We start from the raw sequence: 20,264 nt of genomic DNA on the forward strand, positions 1-20,264 counted from the left end.
TGATCTACACTTAATGCTGCAGTAGAGGAAACTTCAACAGCAGGATAACTGTGGTACTGTTGAGGTTCCTGGTGCTTACAAATGGCTCAGCAGCTGGCCAGAAGAGGCTCTGTTGGCCACAATAACGATGCTGTATGTCTGTACAACACTTTGTACTTTCACATGGGTTATCTCATTTGACCTTCACAATACCCTTGTGATGGGGCAGGTATCATAATCTTCCTTTTACAAGGGAAAACCAAGGCCCAGAAAAATGAAGTAATTTGCCTAAGGACACATGACAGAAGAGCTGAGAATAGAATCCAGGTCTTTTCTCTCCTAGTCCAGTACTTTGTTTCTATAACTGCTTCCTAGATGGAACTGTCTAAAAGTGGGAGAGAGGTGGAGTCATCTGCTTCTGTGCCCACTGCATTGTGAACTCCAATTTAAGAGAAGTTTAAAAAAAAAAATCTCACGATATTCAATTATTAACTGCTATGTGGTAGGTGCTGAGGATGCAGAGAGAAAATAAAAGGTTCACTTACATGCTTTGATATATGAGAACATTCATGGAGGCTGCATATTGCAAATCAAACACAGAATAGGCATTACCTTTCCTGTTTTACTGTAAATGAAGCTGTCAATTTCTTACTCTCCGGAGGGCCAAAGGTCATCCATTGCACTCCCATCCCCTACCTCCCAGCCTCCATTCACTCATACTTCTCTTGACATTAATGAGAGTTGTAGGCACATGGTGAGGATGGAACCCTGCCGCTGGCATTCTGGAGTCACGCTGGAGATGGGCAGCACTATTTCCAGATGGACATCATTTAGGCAGCTGTCAAACAGACTTTATGTTTGCATGTGCTGTCCCTGAGAGTCAAGCCCTGCCTATCCCACCCATGTTTAGAGGCTGCCAAATATAAAATGGCTTTGCTAGGCAGAAAGGGATGTGGCTTGGTTATGGGGCAAAATCATAGAATTTTAGTGCTGGAAAGGACCCTAGAGATCATCTAGGTGTCACTGCCTAGCGCAGTGAGGGCTCTGCACAAAGTAGGCACTCAATAAATATTGGATAATGATGTGAGGATGCTCGTGCCTATCATATCCCAGATTCTGCAGATTGGGAACTAAGGCTCAGAAAAATTAAATGACTTAACCAAGGGATCTGGAATGAGAAGATATGGGGTTGAGTCCCTTAGCTCTGACACTTAACAGCTTTGTCACCTTGGGCAAGTCATTTAAAGTCTCTGGGCCTCATTTTCTTCCTCTGGGAAATGAGGGGGTCGAGCCAGATAATCTCCAAGGTTTCTTTTTCTCAGAAATACCTGTAAGAAACATCACCGTCATCTAGTGCTTTAAAGTATGTAAAACAAACAAAAAAATTTATATGTGTTATCTCATTTGATCCTCACAACAATCTTGTAGGATAGGTTATTATTTTACAAATAAGGAAACTGAGGTAGAGAGAAGTTCAGTTAAATGACTTGCCCACTTATTTAGTATGTATCTGGGGTGGGATTTGAAATCAGGTCTTCCTGCCTGCAAGTCTAACACCCCTGACTATGCACCTAGCTGCCATAGCATCAGCATTTGAATCCAGGTCCTCTAACTAAAAATTTAATGATTTTTTTTTCAAATTCAGATTTCCTCTTCAAAGGGAAAACAGAGTATTAGTGAAGTGGCTTTCTTTCTTTTTCTTCTATTCCAATCTACTCCCCCCCCCCTTTAGGGATCTGTCTCTAGCATTTTCTGTACATTTTCTCATCCTTAAGTCATACTCAGATACTCAACCATATTTTCACAACTGTGCTCTTTTCTAGTCCAACATTTTTGTAGTTCTTGTCTCTGAGGACCCTGGGTGCTCCAGTAATAGTTAATGATTTTTTTTATTATTTTTTTAATTTTTATTTATTTTTTTTATCTTTAGTTTACAACACACGGTTCTACATAATTTTGAGTTCCAGATTTTCTCCCCTCCCTCCCCAAGATGGCAACTGCCATGTATAACTTCGCATTGAATTAATTTATACACTAGTCAAGTTGTGGAGAAGAATTATGACCAATGGAATGAATCATGAGAAAGAAGAAACAGAACCAAAAAAAAAAAAAAACCACAAAAACAAAAACAAAAGAGAAGAAAAAAAGGCGAGCATGTAGTGTGCCTCAATCTGCATTCAAACTTCACAATTCTTTCTCTGGATGTAGATAGCATTCTCCATCGTGAGTCCCATGGAGTTGTCCTTGCTCCTTGTGTTACTGAGAGGAGCGAAGGCTGTCAGGGTTGGTTCCTCACGGAATCCATATATCTGTGGCTGTGTACAGTGTTCTCCTGGCTCTGCTCCGCTCACTCAGCATTATGTCGTGTAGGTTTTTCCAGGTTGTTACGAAGTCCGTATCATCCCCATTTCTTATGGCACAATAGTATTCCATTACCTTCATATACCACAGCTTGTTCAGCCATTCCCCAATTGATGGGCATCCCTTTAATTTCCAATTCTGGGTCCCTTTCCCTCTTGTGTGATTTCTTTGGGATACAACCCTAGAAGTGGTATTACTGGGTCAAAGGGTATGAACATTCCTATGGCCCTTTGGGCGTAGTTCCAAATTACTCTCCAAAATGGCTGGATCATCTCACAACTCCACCAGCAATGTAACAATGTTCCAGTTTTCCCACATCCTCTCCAGCATTTATCATCCTCTTGCTTTGTTATTTTAGCCAATCTGACAGGTATCTAAGAGTTGTTTTGATTTGCATTTCTCTAATCAGTAGTGATTCAGAGCATTTTTTCATATGCCTATAGATAGCTTTAATTTCCTCCTCTGAAAACTGCCTATTCATATCCTTTGACCATTTCTCAATTGGGGAATGGCAATAGTTAATGATTTTTGTTAACATTACTCTGCAGGTAGCAGTGATCAATAGATGTCACTTCCTCCTATGAGAGATGCTGAAAGCTACAAGGTGCAATAGGTTCCATTTTACACGTAAAGGAGTTCATTGACTTGCCCACAAAACATGGATCAGAGATTTAGAGCTGGAAAAGCACCTCCTAAATGGTGACGTGCACTTTTCTCTTTTAATAGGGGGAGGAACTGATTCCCAGAGAAGTAAAATGATTTGTCTGAAGCCATGAGACTACTAAATGAGATGTAAGATTTGAATGAAGAAGGTTTTCTGACATCAAATCCAGGGGTTACTGATCACACCAAGCAGATTCACAGTCAGAAAGAGAAAGCCAGGAAAGCTATCCTTGGACTACTCTTTCCATATTAAAGCTGCATACAATTCAATCCTTATCTCTCCAGCCACTATATCCCCAGGGAATCATTACTTCTAGTCATCTTCAGGCTTTAGTTCAAAGAGCTAAAGACCTCTCACTTTCCCCAGGTGGCCTTTGTTGTCGGATAAGTATTCCTAGGATCCCACAAGTTCAAAATTGAATAACAGGACCCTGAGAAAGCACCTGTTTGGACCTTACCTCTGTACAAAACAGGGGCAACAGCTGTAAGTTTGTAAAGAAGCTGGATGGGGGAGTGATTCATGTAGATTAATGAATTCATTATGGAGGCCTATTATCATTTTCTCAGAGCTTTAAGAGAGACCGAATATGAATCCACATATGGAAAGTTGCATGCAGCATCCAAGAAAACTTGGGCAAACAGTTGCTATGGAGTTTTTTTATTCTGGATTATTCACAACACCTACAGTCGAAGCTATATTCAGGCAGCCTAACCAGATTGAGTACTGCAGACACTGCCTTGACATTCAGAGAGCTTCTATTTCTGGACTATTGGGTGGCTCAAAGTAGCTGCATAATCCTATGGTCTCAGGAAAGTACGTTTCATTCTACGGAATTCTAGAATCTTAAGTCAGAAGGGTCCTTAGAGATCTATCCCAACCTTGATCTGCAGCTTGAATTTCCGTTTCTTTTTTGCATTTTAATGTCCTACACATTTATCCTCTCTTTATATAATGTTTCTCTTTTCCCGCAGCCTCTGTGAAGCATTGGCGACAAAAGTCATAGGTTTGCATTAGACATCTACTCTTTGGATGCCGTTTAGTTTAAAACACCAAGGCCTTCTGGCTTTTGACAATGCTGTGGTTCCCAAAGTGAGGAGAAAACGTCATTGGGACTGCTTGAGGGGAAACAACTTGAGACCACAGTCAGGGTTAATACTGCGAGCGTCAGGGTTTCCTAACCAGAACCAGAATGGGGAGCGCGTAGCTATCTTTTAAGAGTTTCAGGTTCTGACAACAGAAAGCTACAGTAATTACGAAGTCCTTCAGATCGTTCTCCACCCAGTTAGGAACTCTACGCCTTGGGTGGGATCCGGAGTCAGTGACAGATCCTAGCCTAGAGGGTCTCTTGGTCTAGGACCAGGCGCGGGGTGGGGGAGTGAGATGTGTTAAGAAAAAGAATCTTGAATGGGAGGGGCCCTGCGGAGAGGAGGAGAACCAGGGGGAGGAGGAGGAGTAGGAAAGAGCAGGAGAGGAGGGGTACGAAGGAGAGAGGGGGGAGGAGAAGGACTGCTTAAAGCTTTAGGGTCAGCCACTGAGACTTCCCTCTGGCTCGGCGCACTGGGCGGAGGGAGGCAGGGAACAAGGCGTTGCGGTGGAGGTGGGAAGAGGAAGAGAGGAGACTTTCTGCAGGCTGCTCCTCTGGGCCACCGCAGAGGCTACAGTATCCAGAGCAGGAGCTGGAGGCGGGGGAAGGGAGAGGGGGGAGGCAGGAGGAGGAGGAGGAAGGAGGTGGGGAGGAGGAGCCGCCGCCTCCGCGTCAGAGGAGCCTCGCACTACCCAATGGCTCAGACCCCAGAGTGAGCTGCGAGCGGAGGAGCGAAGCCGCGGACAAACGCCGGGGCTGGCTTGGAAGCTTTTCATTCGGGGCTGAGGGCCAGGCGCAACCATGTCGGAGAAGGAAGCCGGGAGCGATGCGGGGCCCAAAGGTGAGTCCGCCCCTCAGCTCGCTTACTTAGTCAGGCAGGGACGGGGACGCGGGATCTCACCTAGGCTAGCGCTGCCGCAAGGGCACGGGCGGGAGGGAGGGAGGGAGGAACCGAGGGAGCAGCCCGCGACCGGCCGGCCCTCGGGGGCGTAGTGGGTGGAGCTGGAGCATTGTCAGCATCCCCTTCGGGTTGGAGGCCCCCGGCGTCCGCGTTCCGGGATCCCCCACCTAGTCCTGCTGCTCTCCATCCTTCTAGCCAGGTTGAAGGCTTGGAGATGGAGCGGACTGGAGTGGGGGAGGAGGCGGGGACAGCCTAGCCCTAATTCAGACTGGGGTCCTTGCTAGCGTGGGAAAATGGAAACGTCCCCCGTTATCCTCCCTCTCTATGCTGGCAGTTCCCCGGGCTCTTCCTGGAGCCTAGAGATGGGAGGTGCAGGGAAGGGAGACGCTCGGGCCGGTCTTTGGGCTCTCCAAGCTTTGGGGCTGGGACGGGGGAGCCCGGCGCTGGGAAGCAGAGGCCAGATCTGTCAGGAGCCCCGGTCTGTCACGTGTTCCCTCCCTTCAGAGGAGACTCTGCAGCAGGGACCGCAGTCCCCCACCCCGCCCCCCTCCTCCCACGCGAGAGCCCAGGGGCTTCCTCGCCGTGTGCTCCTCCTCCCTGCCCCCGGCTGCTCCACTCTCTGCTTTCCCTGACGCCACGGGATTGCACACAGCACATGCGACTCCCAAAGGGAGGCAATGCAGCAGACGCGAAGTGATCCAGGTGGAAAAAAAATGAGGGAGGAAGATCCCGCGCCCCGTCCCTCAACCCTAAGTTCGTTTTGTTACCACACGTCCTCCCTGGGTGGGAGCTCGATGCCTGGCTGCACTCTGGCGCGAGTAACCCACCTTTCCCCTACTAGGTGGTTTCTATGGTCCAAGGCAGCGCTCTTATCCACCCTTCACCCACCCCCACCCCCACGCGCACCTCTGGGCTCATTAGCCTACCAGAAGCCACGAGAAGTGTCTAAAGAATTTGCTGGAGAAAGGACTTTATAATATAGTCTTTCCCAGGCATAAATAGCAGATTGTAGCAAAGTCTAGTTACCCTTAGCCACACATTTTCCTCCAGACTCATCTTCCCAGAAGATTAAAAAAGGAGGAGGGGGGAGGGTAGTGCAGCAAGGGACAGAATCAAGAAATATTAGAGCTCTGAATAGTGAAAAAGTGGATTACCCTACATCCCTTTTCATTTCTAACACTTTCCTTCCTTTCTTTTCTCCTTGCCTCATTCTATCTGCCCTCCTCTCCCATGTACCTGCACACTTTGAGTATACCAGAAATCTATCTCCAGATGAATCTGATCTGTTCTGGATGGTTCAGAGATCGTTGTAATGACGACCCTTTCCTGAATAAGTGCTCTAGGTGTGCGTGGTGGGGGGAGAGGAGTCCTTGCGGTGGGGGTGGGGCTGTAACTTGTATGTAGCTGGATGACGGAGGGACAAAGTGGTTGCTGGACTGCAGTGCTCATTCAGCAAAAGAGCCAGATGGCTTCCATTTTGAAAAGACGATACACAGTGGCAGAAATCTCTTGGCATAGTAGATGGAGAGTTAGCCTTGAAGCCAGAAAGAGCTGGGTTCGAGGCTCCTGTCTGCCACATACTGGCTGTGTTACATTGGACAGGTTACTTAGCTTCTCAGAGCTCACTCAGGATTAAAAATTGCAGTGAAGGTGTTCACCTGCCTTGGTAAAAGGAGTTCCCTCACCCAGGAGTTCTCTGTAACAATAAAATCACAGGTCCAATCCTGTCTCCTAATGAAGAACAGCACATCTTATGGGGGAGGGTGAGTAAAATGGGGGGTTTGGTGGGGTCTAGGAACTTCTTTTTTTTTAAACTTACTGTATTCAAAGTGAAAATTATTTTACTCTTTGGAAAGACTTGGACAGGGACTAAGATTGGATGCTAGCCTTTATGCAAATGTATTTTTTAAACAGTTTTCAAGTGAAGAAACTTCATTGCATGCTTGAGATCAGTCTCTCTGACTTGACAGAGCTGCCAAAATGCAGTGACTAACAGTTTTCTTTTTTTTTAAAGGGGAGGAAAAAAAAGTACAACTATCCAGATGCATCTTGGAAGGGATAGTACATATTTTTATACAGTTAATTACAAGTCTATTATCTTGTAATGATGAAATTAAATGACTGATTTAAAGAAAATCCAACTAGGAAGTGGTTATACTTTAAAAGGACACATGATACCAGCGAAATGACAAATCTGTCAAACTCCCAAATGCTGTCATCTTTCCTATTCTCCCAGGAGCACTCAATCTGTCAGAGAGATAGGAGGCTGAAGGAAATAGATTAATATCCTGACTTAATGATTGGTTAACAGCAGAGAACACCTTCAATCTATAAATAACACCTCATGGCAGGCACAAGCTCGCTCACACCTGCCACCCCAGCCCATTGTTCCTGCAGATGGAAGAGAGGGAGCACAGCATTGCAGTAGCTGACATGGTAGGAATGGGAGGATCCCGACACCAACTCTGAGCAGACTGGAATTTGGTCCGAAGAAGAAACAGCGCAGGAACACCTTGCATTGCACAGACTAAGTGCTTGTTGAATTGAGCTTAGGCAACCCAAAGTGAGTTCCCTGGGGAGTTTTATGACTCTATTTAGTCTTCAACCCCAGGTTCAACTGGAAAGTAAGGCAGTTGAGTCCATCTACCAAGTTGTGCTTGTCTGAATACCAGTAAAGAACTAGTCTGGTAAATTCTCCCCCTCCCCCACTTCCTTTAAATCGAATAAACTGTTTTTGGGGAGGTTGCATACGTATGACCTGAATTTTAATATGTGAAAAACTTTTCTGCCTTGTCTGTAGTCTTCCTTTGATGAATATTATGAAGACATTGAAAGACACAAAAGTTAAGATACATACCTAATGATGTTCAGCCATTGTTTTTCCTTGCTTGTAATTTTGTAATATGCAGCCGATTTCATCCATTTTAAAATTCATGTTATCTTGTCTGACTGCCTTTAAGCTCTTTAAATCACAAATCTTAGACTCAGAGATCAAGAAAGGACTTCTGAGGCTGTTAAGTTAAATCCCCTCATTTTGAAGATTAAGAGACTGAGGCTCAGGAATGGTAAGGGAGTTGTCCAGCATCACACAGGTGGTAAACATCAGTGGTGGGATTTGAATCCAGATCCTCTTGACTCCACAGCCAGTGTTCTTTCTGCTGTACTAGAGTCAGGAGACAGACATGCCAGAATAAACATAATACGCCTTAGGCATTTTTTTAATATTAATATCCAGTGGTGTTCAAGGAAACTCCTTCACAAAGGTATCATTTATTCCCTAATCTGATTTCCTAGCACTCTATGCTCCTTGTATGAACATTATCATATCCCAGTTTGTAGAAGTTATTTGTGTCTATGATTCTTCTCTACTAGATTGTAAGCCCCTCAAGGACAGTCTTAGTTATCTTTGTATTCCCCCTCAGTACATAGCACAGTGAGTTTTTAGTAAGTACTTAAATGCTTATTGAATGAACGGATGAATGTTTAGATGAGTACTGAAGAAAGTAGCTGGGTATGAACAGAGAAGATGGCTCTTACAAACCAGGTATCAAGTTGGTATTAATAATGATGACTTTTAGATTAGAGGCTGTTATGTAACTAGGGCTAGGGTTGATGTGGTAAAGTGAAAAAGGGAATAATGGTAACTATAAATGTTGAGGGCAATGGAAGGGTGAATTTGCTAGGCAAAGGGTTCATTCTTCAATGGTGGGTTGAAGGTGGGAGGGAAAGGAAGGGAGATGGGACAAAGCACGGCAGTGAGGGAGCAAACTGACTTTTCCTAGGGAAGGGTTGTGCTGAGTGTTGTCAAGAGAATGTCAGTATTGGATGAGGGATCACACCTCTTCCTTACCCCAGTTCAAGTCAACAACGGATGCAGAAACCACCCAAATATTTCAGATTACACCTTTGGTTGTAGGTATCTGTCCACTCCTTGCCAACCTGTAACTTAGTGACATCATTTAGATTTAGAAACATCCAAGGAAACACTGTGTTAGGACCGAGAAATCCAGTATCCCTTGTATCCTCTGTTTCCACTGTCTATCTTCATTTAATCACCAAATTTTATTGAGTACTACTGCTACAGAGCACTCATATGCATTTTGAGGAATACAGTAATAAATCAGGTGTCCTTGTCATCAAGGAATCTACAGAACAGTTGGGGAGGACCATACACCCTACTTTGAAAAGTTAAGCAATAAAACAAGGAAGTATCTGGGAAGTACCCACTGAATAGTTTTTAGAGGAGCTAAGTATTGCTCTGGCTGGGTTAGGTATGTTTAGGATCATTGATCTAGAACTGAAAGAGACTTCAGAGATCACCCAGAATAGCCCAACAGATGAGTAAACTGAGCCTTGGGACTTGCCCAAGGTCACATAGGTAGTAAGTTGCAGAATTGGGATACAAACTTAGATTCCCTGAATTCAATTCCAGTTACAGTTTTCTTTCCAATTCATGGAGAAGGTGTAATTTGAGCTGAGATTTAAAGACATGAGAAGGTTTGAATTGGGAGTAGTGGCAACATTTCAGATAGTGGTAACAAAGATAATCATTGGAGTTGAGGATGAGCGAAACACAGTCTAGGGAAAGTGGATCCGACAACCTTACTGGAATGGAAAGTTCATTGTAGGATGGTGGTTGAAGATAAAGTTGGAAAGATAGATGAAGACAAAGTGATGGTGGTCTTGGAAATCAGAAGTAGGCATCTAGACTTTATCCTATAGTCATTGGGCAGCCATTGAAGTTTTCCATGCAGAGAAGATTTGGTGTAAGCAATATTTTAGAAAGCTTAGTTAGTGATGGTGGACTGGGGAAGGAATCAGAGCATCTAGTTAGAGGCTTCTCTCAGTGTAAGATTAAGAGCTTGGATGAGAGTGAGGAAGTAAGAATGGAAAGAAAAAGATGAATATGGCAGACATTAAGGAGTAGACAAAATTTGTTTATATTGACTATGTGAAGAGAATAAAAAGGTTAAGATTGTGAGCCTGACTGACTGAGAAAGTGGTGGTGCCATTGAATGAAATATGAATGATAGGGAAAGCCAGTTATGGAGAAAGATAATGTATTCTGTGTCAGACATGTTAAATTTGAATTGACTTCTGGATACCCAGCTAGAAAGGTCCTGCAAGCAGGCAGAGATGTAGAACTGGAGCAAGGTCTGGACTCAAGATTGGGGGATCATTAATGTAAGTAGGATAGATAAAGTTATGATAGGGGCTCTTTATGAGAGTATATAATGAGAATAGCAGAGGAGAGAAGAATGAACCTTGGCACACCCATGATGAGGGGAGCCACTGGGACATTTTTAGAAACTCGCATTTATCTGGGGACATGTTTCAGTCTATCAGGATTCTTTATCCATCCATTAGTGACCTGAAGCCTAACTCCTGGCCACTCAAATGTTCTGAGGCTACATCACCACTTGGGCAGCAAGAAATGAGAGACTTCTAGGCCATTGCTAACCCAACTGTAATTTCTATGACTGCAGGCACTCAGGAATTGACATGATTTAAGGCAAAGAATAGCTGTGGTGCTAAAAACGATGTGTGTTCCAGTAATCCTTTAGGAGATGCTACTTAGATTCAAAACGTGCTTAAGTGAAAACCTCAAGCCTAGTAAGGAAAAATGTTCTCTTCTATTTATTGAAGCTACAGACAATTAAGATCACAGGTTTGAGTAAGTAGGTCTTAAAGAATTAATGTTATAGCTGAGTATTCCTTCCAAGTGTAATCTTAATATGCTACGGATTATGCTGGTAGTTCAGCTGATGGGTTGGAGGGTGGAGGATGAAAAGATTAAGAAAGTTGAGAACAAGGTTTAGAAATAAAACTGATCATATTGAAATGTGTATGGCTGTTTCTTACTGTTTCTACAAACTCCTTTAATTCCTTGATTTAGAAAATCACAGAATTTCAAAGTTGGAAGAAGAGATCTCAGAGACTATAGAGTCCGACTCATGCCTTCTTGTTTGAATAACCTCTGTACTATCCCTGAGTAGTTATCTATCCTTCCTTTGAAGATTTCTAGTGAGAAGGGACCCATTGCCTCCTGAGGTAGCCATGCCACTTTGGAAAAGACCATAATTATTAGTAAATATTTCATTATATCTAGCTGAAATCTGTTTTTCTTCAACTTCTACCCCTTGGTTTAGCCTTCAGGAGTCAGACAGAACAAGCAAAGTCCCTCTTCCCTGTGACAGCCCTTCAAATACTTAAAGATATTTTCCTTATCCCACCTAAGTCTCCCTTCTTTAAGTTAAAAAATCCCCAGTTCCTCTAATTATTCTTTATTTAACACAGTCTTGAGGTCCTCCACCATTCTATTTACCTTTCTTTAGGTGCACTCCAGTTTGTCTTTGTTCCTCCTAAAATGAGATGCTCAGACAAAAACACAGCGCCCAGGTTTTTGATCACCTTTTGTGGTCTAACACTTTGACCCTCAATGTAGCCTGAGATCCAGTTAGACTTTTTGGCTACCATGTAGCATTACTGACTTAAATTGAAACTGCTATCCTCCCAAACTCTCAGGTCTTTTTCATGTGAATTGTTGCATTATCGTGCCTCCCTCCTTATATTTGTGAAGTTGATTTTTTGAACCCAAAGTATAGGACTTTCCATTTGTTACTTCTTTTTCTTCGTATTATAAGGTTTAACCCAAGGCTCCAGCCTGTTGTCCTATTTCTGGATTCTGACTGTCATCCAGCATTGGCTGCCCCTCCCAACTTTATGTCATATGTGAATTTGATAAGCACACTACCTACGACTTCATCAAAGTCATAAATAAAAATGTTAAACACAGCACAGGTTCAAAGATAGATGAACTCAATAAGGAAATATTATTTAGATGCACTTAAACTAATTACTCAAAACTATAATCATTCAGATAGCTCGGAGCCCCAATCCTACATTTGTGTGAATTATCCAGATAACTTTTATTGCCTGGATTAATTTCCTTTGCCACTCAGATTCATTAGGTAATTCCCAGTTCTGCTGAATTTGTACTGGTTCACATTCATATATGGCTTTGGTCTAGTTTCTTTGGGAAGGTGTGGGAATCAGACAATTTCTTCTCTTCCTCCTTTCTCATGTCTTTGTCTGGAGTCTGCTTAATTGCAAGATCCCAGGAGATGGTATGGGTAATTTACCTGGATTCCTTATCATCACTCATAAAAAGTGGAAGTTATAGCTGAAGACTCACTCCATCATCTTCAAATGAATATCATAGAATCTCCCTACCCCATGGAGAGCAAAAGTGAACAGAGATGGAAGGGGGCAGTATTTCAGCTGAAGGCAACAGAATGATAAGCATTGTGAAGTTAGAAACACAAGGTGAATTCAAGAAACTGCATGTGGAAGGAGTGGAAGACACTGTAGTAAGAAATAAGTATAGGAAGGTTGGCAGGAGGGGTACTGCCCAAGAATTCAGCTTAGGGCCTATCAAAAGACACATCTGTCTTACATCCAAGAGTGGCCTCTGATCTCCAGTGGTTTCAGCAATGGTCCTCAGGTTGATGTAGTACAGTATTTATGGTTTTTCTATAATGCAATCATGCTTTTTTCTGATATCACTAATTTACGTATGATATTAAATACAGTGCAAGTACCACCTGAGAGGCTAACTAGAAGTACTTCCAGGCTTTATTGTTTGCTTCTGCAGTGCTAACTGGAAAGGGTTGGGTTGGTAAGATGTGAGGATTTTATTCACCCAGGTGAATCAAGGTCTCCCCCTCCCCTCCCTCCAAAATGAAGAGAATCTCTTGACCTTTGCCACCTTAAGAAAGGAGGTTTGACTGTCAGTAGAGTCTGTCCAACAGCCTAGAAGAAAGGAGAGGATTGCTGACATAGTAAAAGATTCCACATCACCAAGAACACAAGACATTTGCTATCCCTTGGTTTTTAAGTAGACAATTGTTGGTTGTCAGGTTGGCCTTAAAAGTCGTCAACTTCAGGTGATTGAGTTGGAAAAGACTATTTATTGTGTTAAGATGGTTTTCATTGCCTTAGGTAAACATCTAATAGGTTCATTGGCTGGGAGGGACCTTAGAGGTCGTCTATTCTATCTCCCTTACTTTACAGAAGAGGAAATTCAAGCCTTGAGTAAGGAAAGAAAAGTCACTTACTTATAGCCCCACAGCTGATTTGAACCTAAATCTCTTGCTTCCAAGACCACTGCTCCTACTACGTGATTTAGTCTCTTCCTTCTCTCTTTGAGCCTCTCTGCTCTTGGCCATTTTATTGTTTATTGCTTCTACTTCCAGGTGATGAGGAGATGAAATACACATCAATTAGTTTTTCATCTTTGTTAATGTCTTTGGTTAAACTGGGTTGGTGGTGAAGGAATTTGAAGGTAGAATCTAAAATGCATTTAAAAAAAATTCTTTGCAGATTTCAATTGTCCCTGCTATTTCTGTCTCCCATAATAACAGACATAGAGTTATGATGATCAAATCAAATAGTGTACATAAAACGCTTTAAAAACATTGAAGTGCTTTATAAGTGTGAGCAATTATTGGTTGACTATATTCAGGATGCTGGTTCAAATCAGTCATTAAATAGATACTCAACGAATGCTTAATTAATAAGTTCTGGGGATAAAAAGACAAAATACTAAACAGTTCCTGGTCTCAAGGGACTTGCATTCCAACAGAACCAACATGCGCATATACAAATAAATAAAAAAACCCCAGCATGTCCTAAAAGTCTTAGTGCAGTTTTAAGCTGCTAGAGATTTCTTTTGGGGGGGGAACTTTTTGGGGACCTTGTATAGAAAAGCAAGTTAAAGATAATTTGGGGGTGCATCATGGCATGAGCACCCAGAGAATCAGGAAAGGCCTCGTGTAGGATGTGGTGCTTGAGTTGAGCTTTGCATTGAGTTAGGGATTCTAAGAAGTGGAAATGTGGGTGTACAATTCAATCACGTGGAAAGGCACCCAGACCAGAGGTTGATTAGCAAGCTGATGCTTCAGCTACAACAGCGAGCATGTGAAGGGTAGTAGTGTTGAAAAGGCCTAGATAGATTGTCTGGAGCCAGATGGTGAAGGCTCTTAAAATGCCAAACACAATTTGTGTTAGAGCTAATATAGAACTACTGGGGTTTTGTGAGTAGGAGAGACAAATCTGTGTGTGCTAATATTCTTCCATACACGCCTAGGAGGCAAGGATCATGTCTAAGATACTTATTTGTACCTGAATAAGAATGATCCTTCTAGGATCTCAGACATAGATCTTTGGTGAGAAAGACCTGGAAAAATACATCATTAGGTAACACTGGGAAGTGGGAACATCTAGCTTGAATCAGAATATGCCCATTGGGTTTGTGGGGTTGTGGCTAATTGGGGGTTTGGAGAGGTTATATGTAGATGCACTTGCAAATTTTTTAAAAAGGTGAGGTTTTTGTTTATTATGCTAATAAATATAACTTGGGGAGAGAGATGAAGAGAATTAGAGATGGCAACATGATCATTTAGCATCCTACAGACTCGATTGAAGGATGCCTTTATTTTACTATTTGGATCTATTTGGGTACTTGTTCGTATTTTATCAAGGATCTGAGATAGGTTTCATAACTTGGTTAATCATAAGTTTTTAATGTGTGTGTGTGTGTATAACTTTTATATAACACAAATATAAAATCACATATACATACAGATATATATATATATATATATATATATATATATATATATATACACAATGTATACACATATGTGCGTGTACAATTATTTTCAATCAGCAAATAGTTATAAGGTTTTCAAAGACTTACTTGTTCATTTGACAATGCTGAGTAATAGGGATGGGGGGAATTGGGCCTGTGACTTCGCCTCTACCAGTGCAGGTTGGTACTTTCTGGTATCAGAAAGTTGCCTAGAACCCTGAGAGTTTAAGGGACATGCCCAGAGTCAGTATATGTCAGAGGTAGGACTTGAACCATCTTCTGGCTTTGAGGCTGGCACTCTGGCCATTGTACAACACTACCTCTTGGGATAGTAAATCAATATGTCAATAATCTGTCATTTCTTTTGACGAACTCCCACTGTGGGATTTCCCTTCCACTAGAGGGGAAACCTTTCTGTAACTAGTCTAAATTCACACACCTAGTTTCAGAGGATTTGAGACAAGCTGTTAGTCATTCCAAATCTAGCCCTTTATCCACCATATCATGCTTCCTGGGTCAGTCACAGAGTTTTCAAAGTGTTTTTGAAACAACTTAATAATAATATCCATTGATATATCACTTTCCTGTGTGCACAGCACTAGGCATTCATCAGGGAGCAGCTAGGTGGTATAGTAGATAGAAGCCCTGGGACTGGAGTCAGGAAGAACTGAGTTCAAGTGTGGCCTCAGACACTTACTAGCTGTATGGGCAAGTCAGTTAACCTTGTTTGTCTCAGTTTCCTCATCTGTAAAGTGAGCTGAAGAAGGAAATGGCAGATCACTCCAGTATATTCGTCAAGAGAACCTCAAATAGGGTCATGAAGATTTGAATGTGACTGAACAATGACAAATGCATTCATCATCTTCCTTGAGCATCACAACAACCTTGTGAAGTAAGCGCCCTGTACAGGCATAATTATCTCCATTTTACAGATACAAAAATGGAGTCTCAGAAAGGTTGCATGACTTGCCCATGGTTACAAACTAATAAGTATCACAGTTGAGATGATAACTAAACTCAGGTTGCTACTAATTCCAAGTCTAAGCCCCTAGTATCCGAGATTAGGAATGCCCCAGATAACTCTCTCCCCTTCCTCCCCAGCCCAGGGCATTTAGCCCCCAACATAAATACCATAGAATCATAAACTAAATAGATGAGTTAGAAGTCATCTAGAACCAGCATCCTACCACATGAAGGGCTTCTTTCCTGCTTATTCAGGGTCTGTCTGAACAGTAAAATGGACCAGTCATTTATTTTTTTTGGACAGCTCTAATTGCTAGAAATTATATTGAGTCTTATATTGAGCTGAATTCTGCCTCCCTGTAACTTTGATTAATTCCTCTTTCCTCTTCCATCTGTAGCTATAAAGAGTATGTCTCATTCCTCTTCCTCACTTGGGCAGCCCTTAATTGGCTGGAGACAGTGATCATAGCCCTGCCTCAGTTTCTTTTCTTTCCAAGCCAATCATCTCTAGTTCCTTCAGACATTGTTTACAGGGTGCTTTTTATCTTTCAGAACAGTGTTCTCTGAATTTCTTCCTTGTCAGATATTATTTCCAGCTCTGTCACATCTGCTCATGCTTCCTGCCTTTAAAGTGAAATGAGGTCTTGGTGCAGCTGTAGAACATGGAATGTTTGCCAGACGTTTATTGTGTGTTTCTCATCAGGGAACCTCTACATCCAACTGAAGCTTGAACTTTCATCCCACGTCTCCTTCTTGTCTCTTCCTCATAGTCTTAAAATCCTCAAGTGGGATGATTACTGCAGAGATTGTGTTAGGCATTCTCTGCCCAGAAAGGTAAGTGTCAAGCCCAGTCTTAGACATCTTTATTTAAACAGATTCTTTAGTTTCCCTTAACACGTTTCAGGCTTGGAAAAGTTTCTTCATATTTGCTGTACTTCATCCAGCTACCCAAGTTCAGTTTCTACAAGAGGTACAAAATTTTCTTCAACTTTCTCTTACCCGTAAGATTCCTCTGGTTTTGATCTTACTAGGAACTTTAGAGAGGTGGTTACTTCATTATCTTACACTAGGATTTCTCTATACTAATGAAAACAGAAATCTACCCCTCAGAAGGTAATGTGATTTTATTCATATGTACATACATATACAAATATGCATATATATATATATATATATACGTACATACACACATATTTACATGTTGTCTTCCTTGATATAATGTGAGTTCCTTGATGGCAGGGACTGTTTTTACCTTTCTTTGTATCCCCAGCAGTCAGCACAGTTCATGGCACATAAAGAAGCACTTAAATACTTGTTGACTGATTCACTGACTGATTCATATGCCTTAGTCTCCTTATAATCTCCTCCTTCTCCTCTTCTTCCATCTCTTCTCCTCCTCCCCCTCCTCCCCCTCCTCCTCCTCCTTCTCCTCCTCTTCCATCTCTTCGCTTCCTCCTCCTCCTTCTCCTTTTTCTCCTCCTTTTCCTCCTCCTCCTCCTCCTCTTCTTCCGTCTCTTCTCTTCTTCCTCCTCCTTCTCCTCCTTCTCTTCCTCCTTCTCCTCCTTTTCCTCTTCCTCCTCCTCCTCCTCCTCCTTCTCCTCCTACTCCTCTCCCCTTCTCCACAGTCTTGCCCTGCCCAAGATAGCTAACACTTTATCGACATGCTGATTGATATTCTCCAGATTAATTTAAGGTCACTCTGAAAATGCAGCTTGACATAGAGGCACGGAACATTAGAGATGTAAGGCACCAGAGGCCATGGTTCTAGTCTAACCTCTCAATTTAAAAATTAAGGAACCGAGGCCCATAGCGATGTGATTTGCAAAAGCTAGTAGTCATATAGCACTTTAAGGTGTTCAGAGTGCTGTACATAGGAAAGAAGGAAGAAATGAAGGAAGAAAAGGAGGAAGGAAAGAAGGAAAAGAAGGAGGGAAAGAAAGGAGGAAGGAGAGAGTAACGGAAAGGAAAAGAGAGAGGGAGGGAAGGAATGAAGAATAAAAGAAGGGAGAATAGAAGTGAAGGAAAAAGTTGAGGAATGGGGAGGAAAGAGGATAGAAAGGAGGGAGAGAGGGAAAAAGGAAGGAAAGTGAGAGGGAAGGATTTATCACACGCCCATTATGTGCTAGGCACTGTGCTTAGCACTTTACAAATATTATTTAATCCTCACAACAACTCTATGAGGTAGATGCTATTATCCCCATTTACAGATGAGATAACTAACCAGGGTCTGAGGCAGTATTTGCACACAGGTCTTCCTGACTCCAGGTCTGACACTCTGTCCACTGCGCCAGCTGCCACTTAGAGGTTGTATAACCGGACCAGAACCCAGCTCTCCTGACTCCCAGTCCATTGTTCTTCCCACCATCCCAGACTGTCTCTTCTTTATCACTCATAAAGCTGGATTTGTGTTTCCTTTATGTTCCTTTCCTTTGAATTGGCTGCCACAGTGGTTGTTCTTATTTCCTGTATCCTGGTACATGGTGAAATGTCTATTTTTAAAATGACAATAATAGTATCAGAGTACCTTTTATGGCCATGTATATGGTAAGTGTAAAATCACATGCAAGTTCTTCCTCTGCCATTTTTTTTGGGTCGGGGGAAGGGAGGGCAGTTGGGGTTAAGTGACTTGGCCAAAGTCACACAGCTAGTAACTGTGTCAAGTGTCCGAGGCCGGATTTGAACTCAGGTTGTCCTGACTCCAAGGCCCGTGCTCTACTCACTGTGCCACCTCACTGCCCCTCTGTCATTCTTAACAGAAGAAAATGTGTTTCTCTTGCACCCAGACTTCATGGTGGATCAGAGTGTCTTCTAATCTTCCATTGAGGTCACAGCTGCTTGCAAGGCCTTCCTATGTGAATGAAATACCTCAGTGTGGAGTTTTTCTATAACTTTTGCTCTGATGTGGCTAGACAGTTACTGATTTATTCGTTTGACATGAACATTATTATTGTTAGGTCATCTACATACTCAACTGTGCTTGGGAAATTTTGCACTAACTGGGGAGGGGAAAAGGGAACAAATTTTTTAAACACCTACTATGGGCCAGACTGTGCTAATCTCTTTACAAGTTTTATCTGGAGTCTCAGAAGTAGTTATGGAGCAAATACAAATATAGGTAACATAAGAAGGATATATTTAGCCAGAGGCCGGCCATCCCCAAATAGGACGACACCCTCACATTTGTCTTTATGGTGTTATTGCACAAATCTGGGGTCGAGAGCCTGCGGTGGCCTCAAGGCTGCAGACTCCCCACTCCTGTAAATTATTCTCCTTGTTTTATTTACTTTACCCTGAATCAGTTCATTCAAGCCTTTGCAGATTTTTCTGAAGCAGTCCCTTTCGTTGTTTCTGATTGCATACTGGTATTTCATTACATTCATATGCAATAGTTTGTTCAGCCATTCCCTAATTGATGGCTGCCTCCCCTACCCCCTTAGTTCTCAGGGTTTTGCCACTATAAAAAGCTGCATACGTATGGGTCTTCTTCCTCTGTCTTTGGGATTTAAGCCTAGCAATGGTATTGCTAGGTTAAAGAGTATGCATGGTTTAGTAATTTTTAAAATACCCTCAAATACATGTAGTCCAAAACAGAATAGGCTGCTTCATTAAATAGTAAGTTCCCCATCCTTGGAAGTGTTCAAGCAGAGAGTGGATGACCACTTGTTGGAAATGCTATAAAAGATATCTGCATTAGGCAGAGTGTTTGATAAGCTGACCTTTCAGCTCTTAGGTCCTTTTTTAACTTTCTGAGTTATGATTATCTGTGGATGCCCCAGAGTGTTTTATAACCCTGTTTATCCAGTGTCACATCCGTGACAGTCTCAGTGTATGAAAAGATATACATTTTACTAATAAAATAATGCAAAATAAAGCTTCAAGATAAATTGTGAATATAACTAAATGTCTAAAGACTTTTAGTAGGTGGCTAATTAGAGCATGGTCAGCTGGTGTAGTTGTATAAGGGTATGTGTGTGTGTGTGTGTGTGTGTGTGTGTGTATACACACAAAGTGGATGCCATGAGTTAAATGCCATTTTCATGCCTTCCTCAGGCCAAAAAAAAATTACTATTATAATATTTTGATCATTGGACATAACCTCTCCCCCACCCCTCCAACCCACCATGCACATCCTTTCCATAGGTAGGTTCCCTCCAGTCCTCCAACAGGGAACATTTTCCATTGTTTTTCCAGTCTGCTTAGTAATACATTTCAATTCAATTGAATTCAGTTCATTTCAACGTTTATAAAATGCCAGCTGTGTGCAGAACACTGGAGTTGGGCAGAGGGCAGGGAATGTAGTGATGAATAAGAAACTCTGCTCTCAAGCAGTTGACATTCTAGTGGACCTGATTACCAGTGAAGACTTTATCTTTTACCAGGGCTGACAGGAAGTCAGCGTGAAGTTGTCTGGGTTATGTAGCTCTTTGGTAACTTGTTTTTGTTAGGCAGGACAGGAAATAAACCCTGTTCTTCCAAGCTGGAGATTACATCAGTTCTCGGGTTTGGAAATCTTCTTTGAAAAGGAGAGTGGCTTTGGGTCATGGCTATGTCTATACAAACATAAAGTGGGAAATTGAGGGGGAAAATCCCAACATAATTTTTTCTGATTTTTCCTCCTCCCTCACCCTCTTTCTCTCTTGAGTTCCTACTTATCATTTAA

At 42.3% G+C, this 20,264-nt stretch overlaps 1 protein-coding gene across 1 annotated transcript in view; it reads left to right on the forward strand.

The window, feature by feature from the left end:
- Positions 1-4,759: 4,759 nt before the first annotated feature.
- HSPA12A (heat shock protein family A (Hsp70) member 12A) overlaps positions 4,760-20,264 on the forward strand; it is a 101,706-nt gene continuing 86,201 nt past the window's right edge. The window contains exon 1 of the mRNA XM_036736006.1: positions 4,760-4,929. Coding sequence (XP_036591901.1) covers positions 4,890-4,929 — 40 coding nt within the window. The 5' untranslated portion in view covers positions 4,760-4,889. The remainder of the gene's footprint in view (positions 4,930-20,264) is intronic.

Source organism: Trichosurus vulpecula, chromosome 8, assembly GCF_011100635.1.
Source record: "Trichosurus vulpecula isolate mTriVul1 chromosome 8, mTriVul1.pri, whole genome shotgun sequence".
In the NCBI taxonomy this organism is placed as follows: Eukaryota; Metazoa; Chordata; class Mammalia; order Diprotodontia; family Phalangeridae; genus Trichosurus; species Trichosurus vulpecula.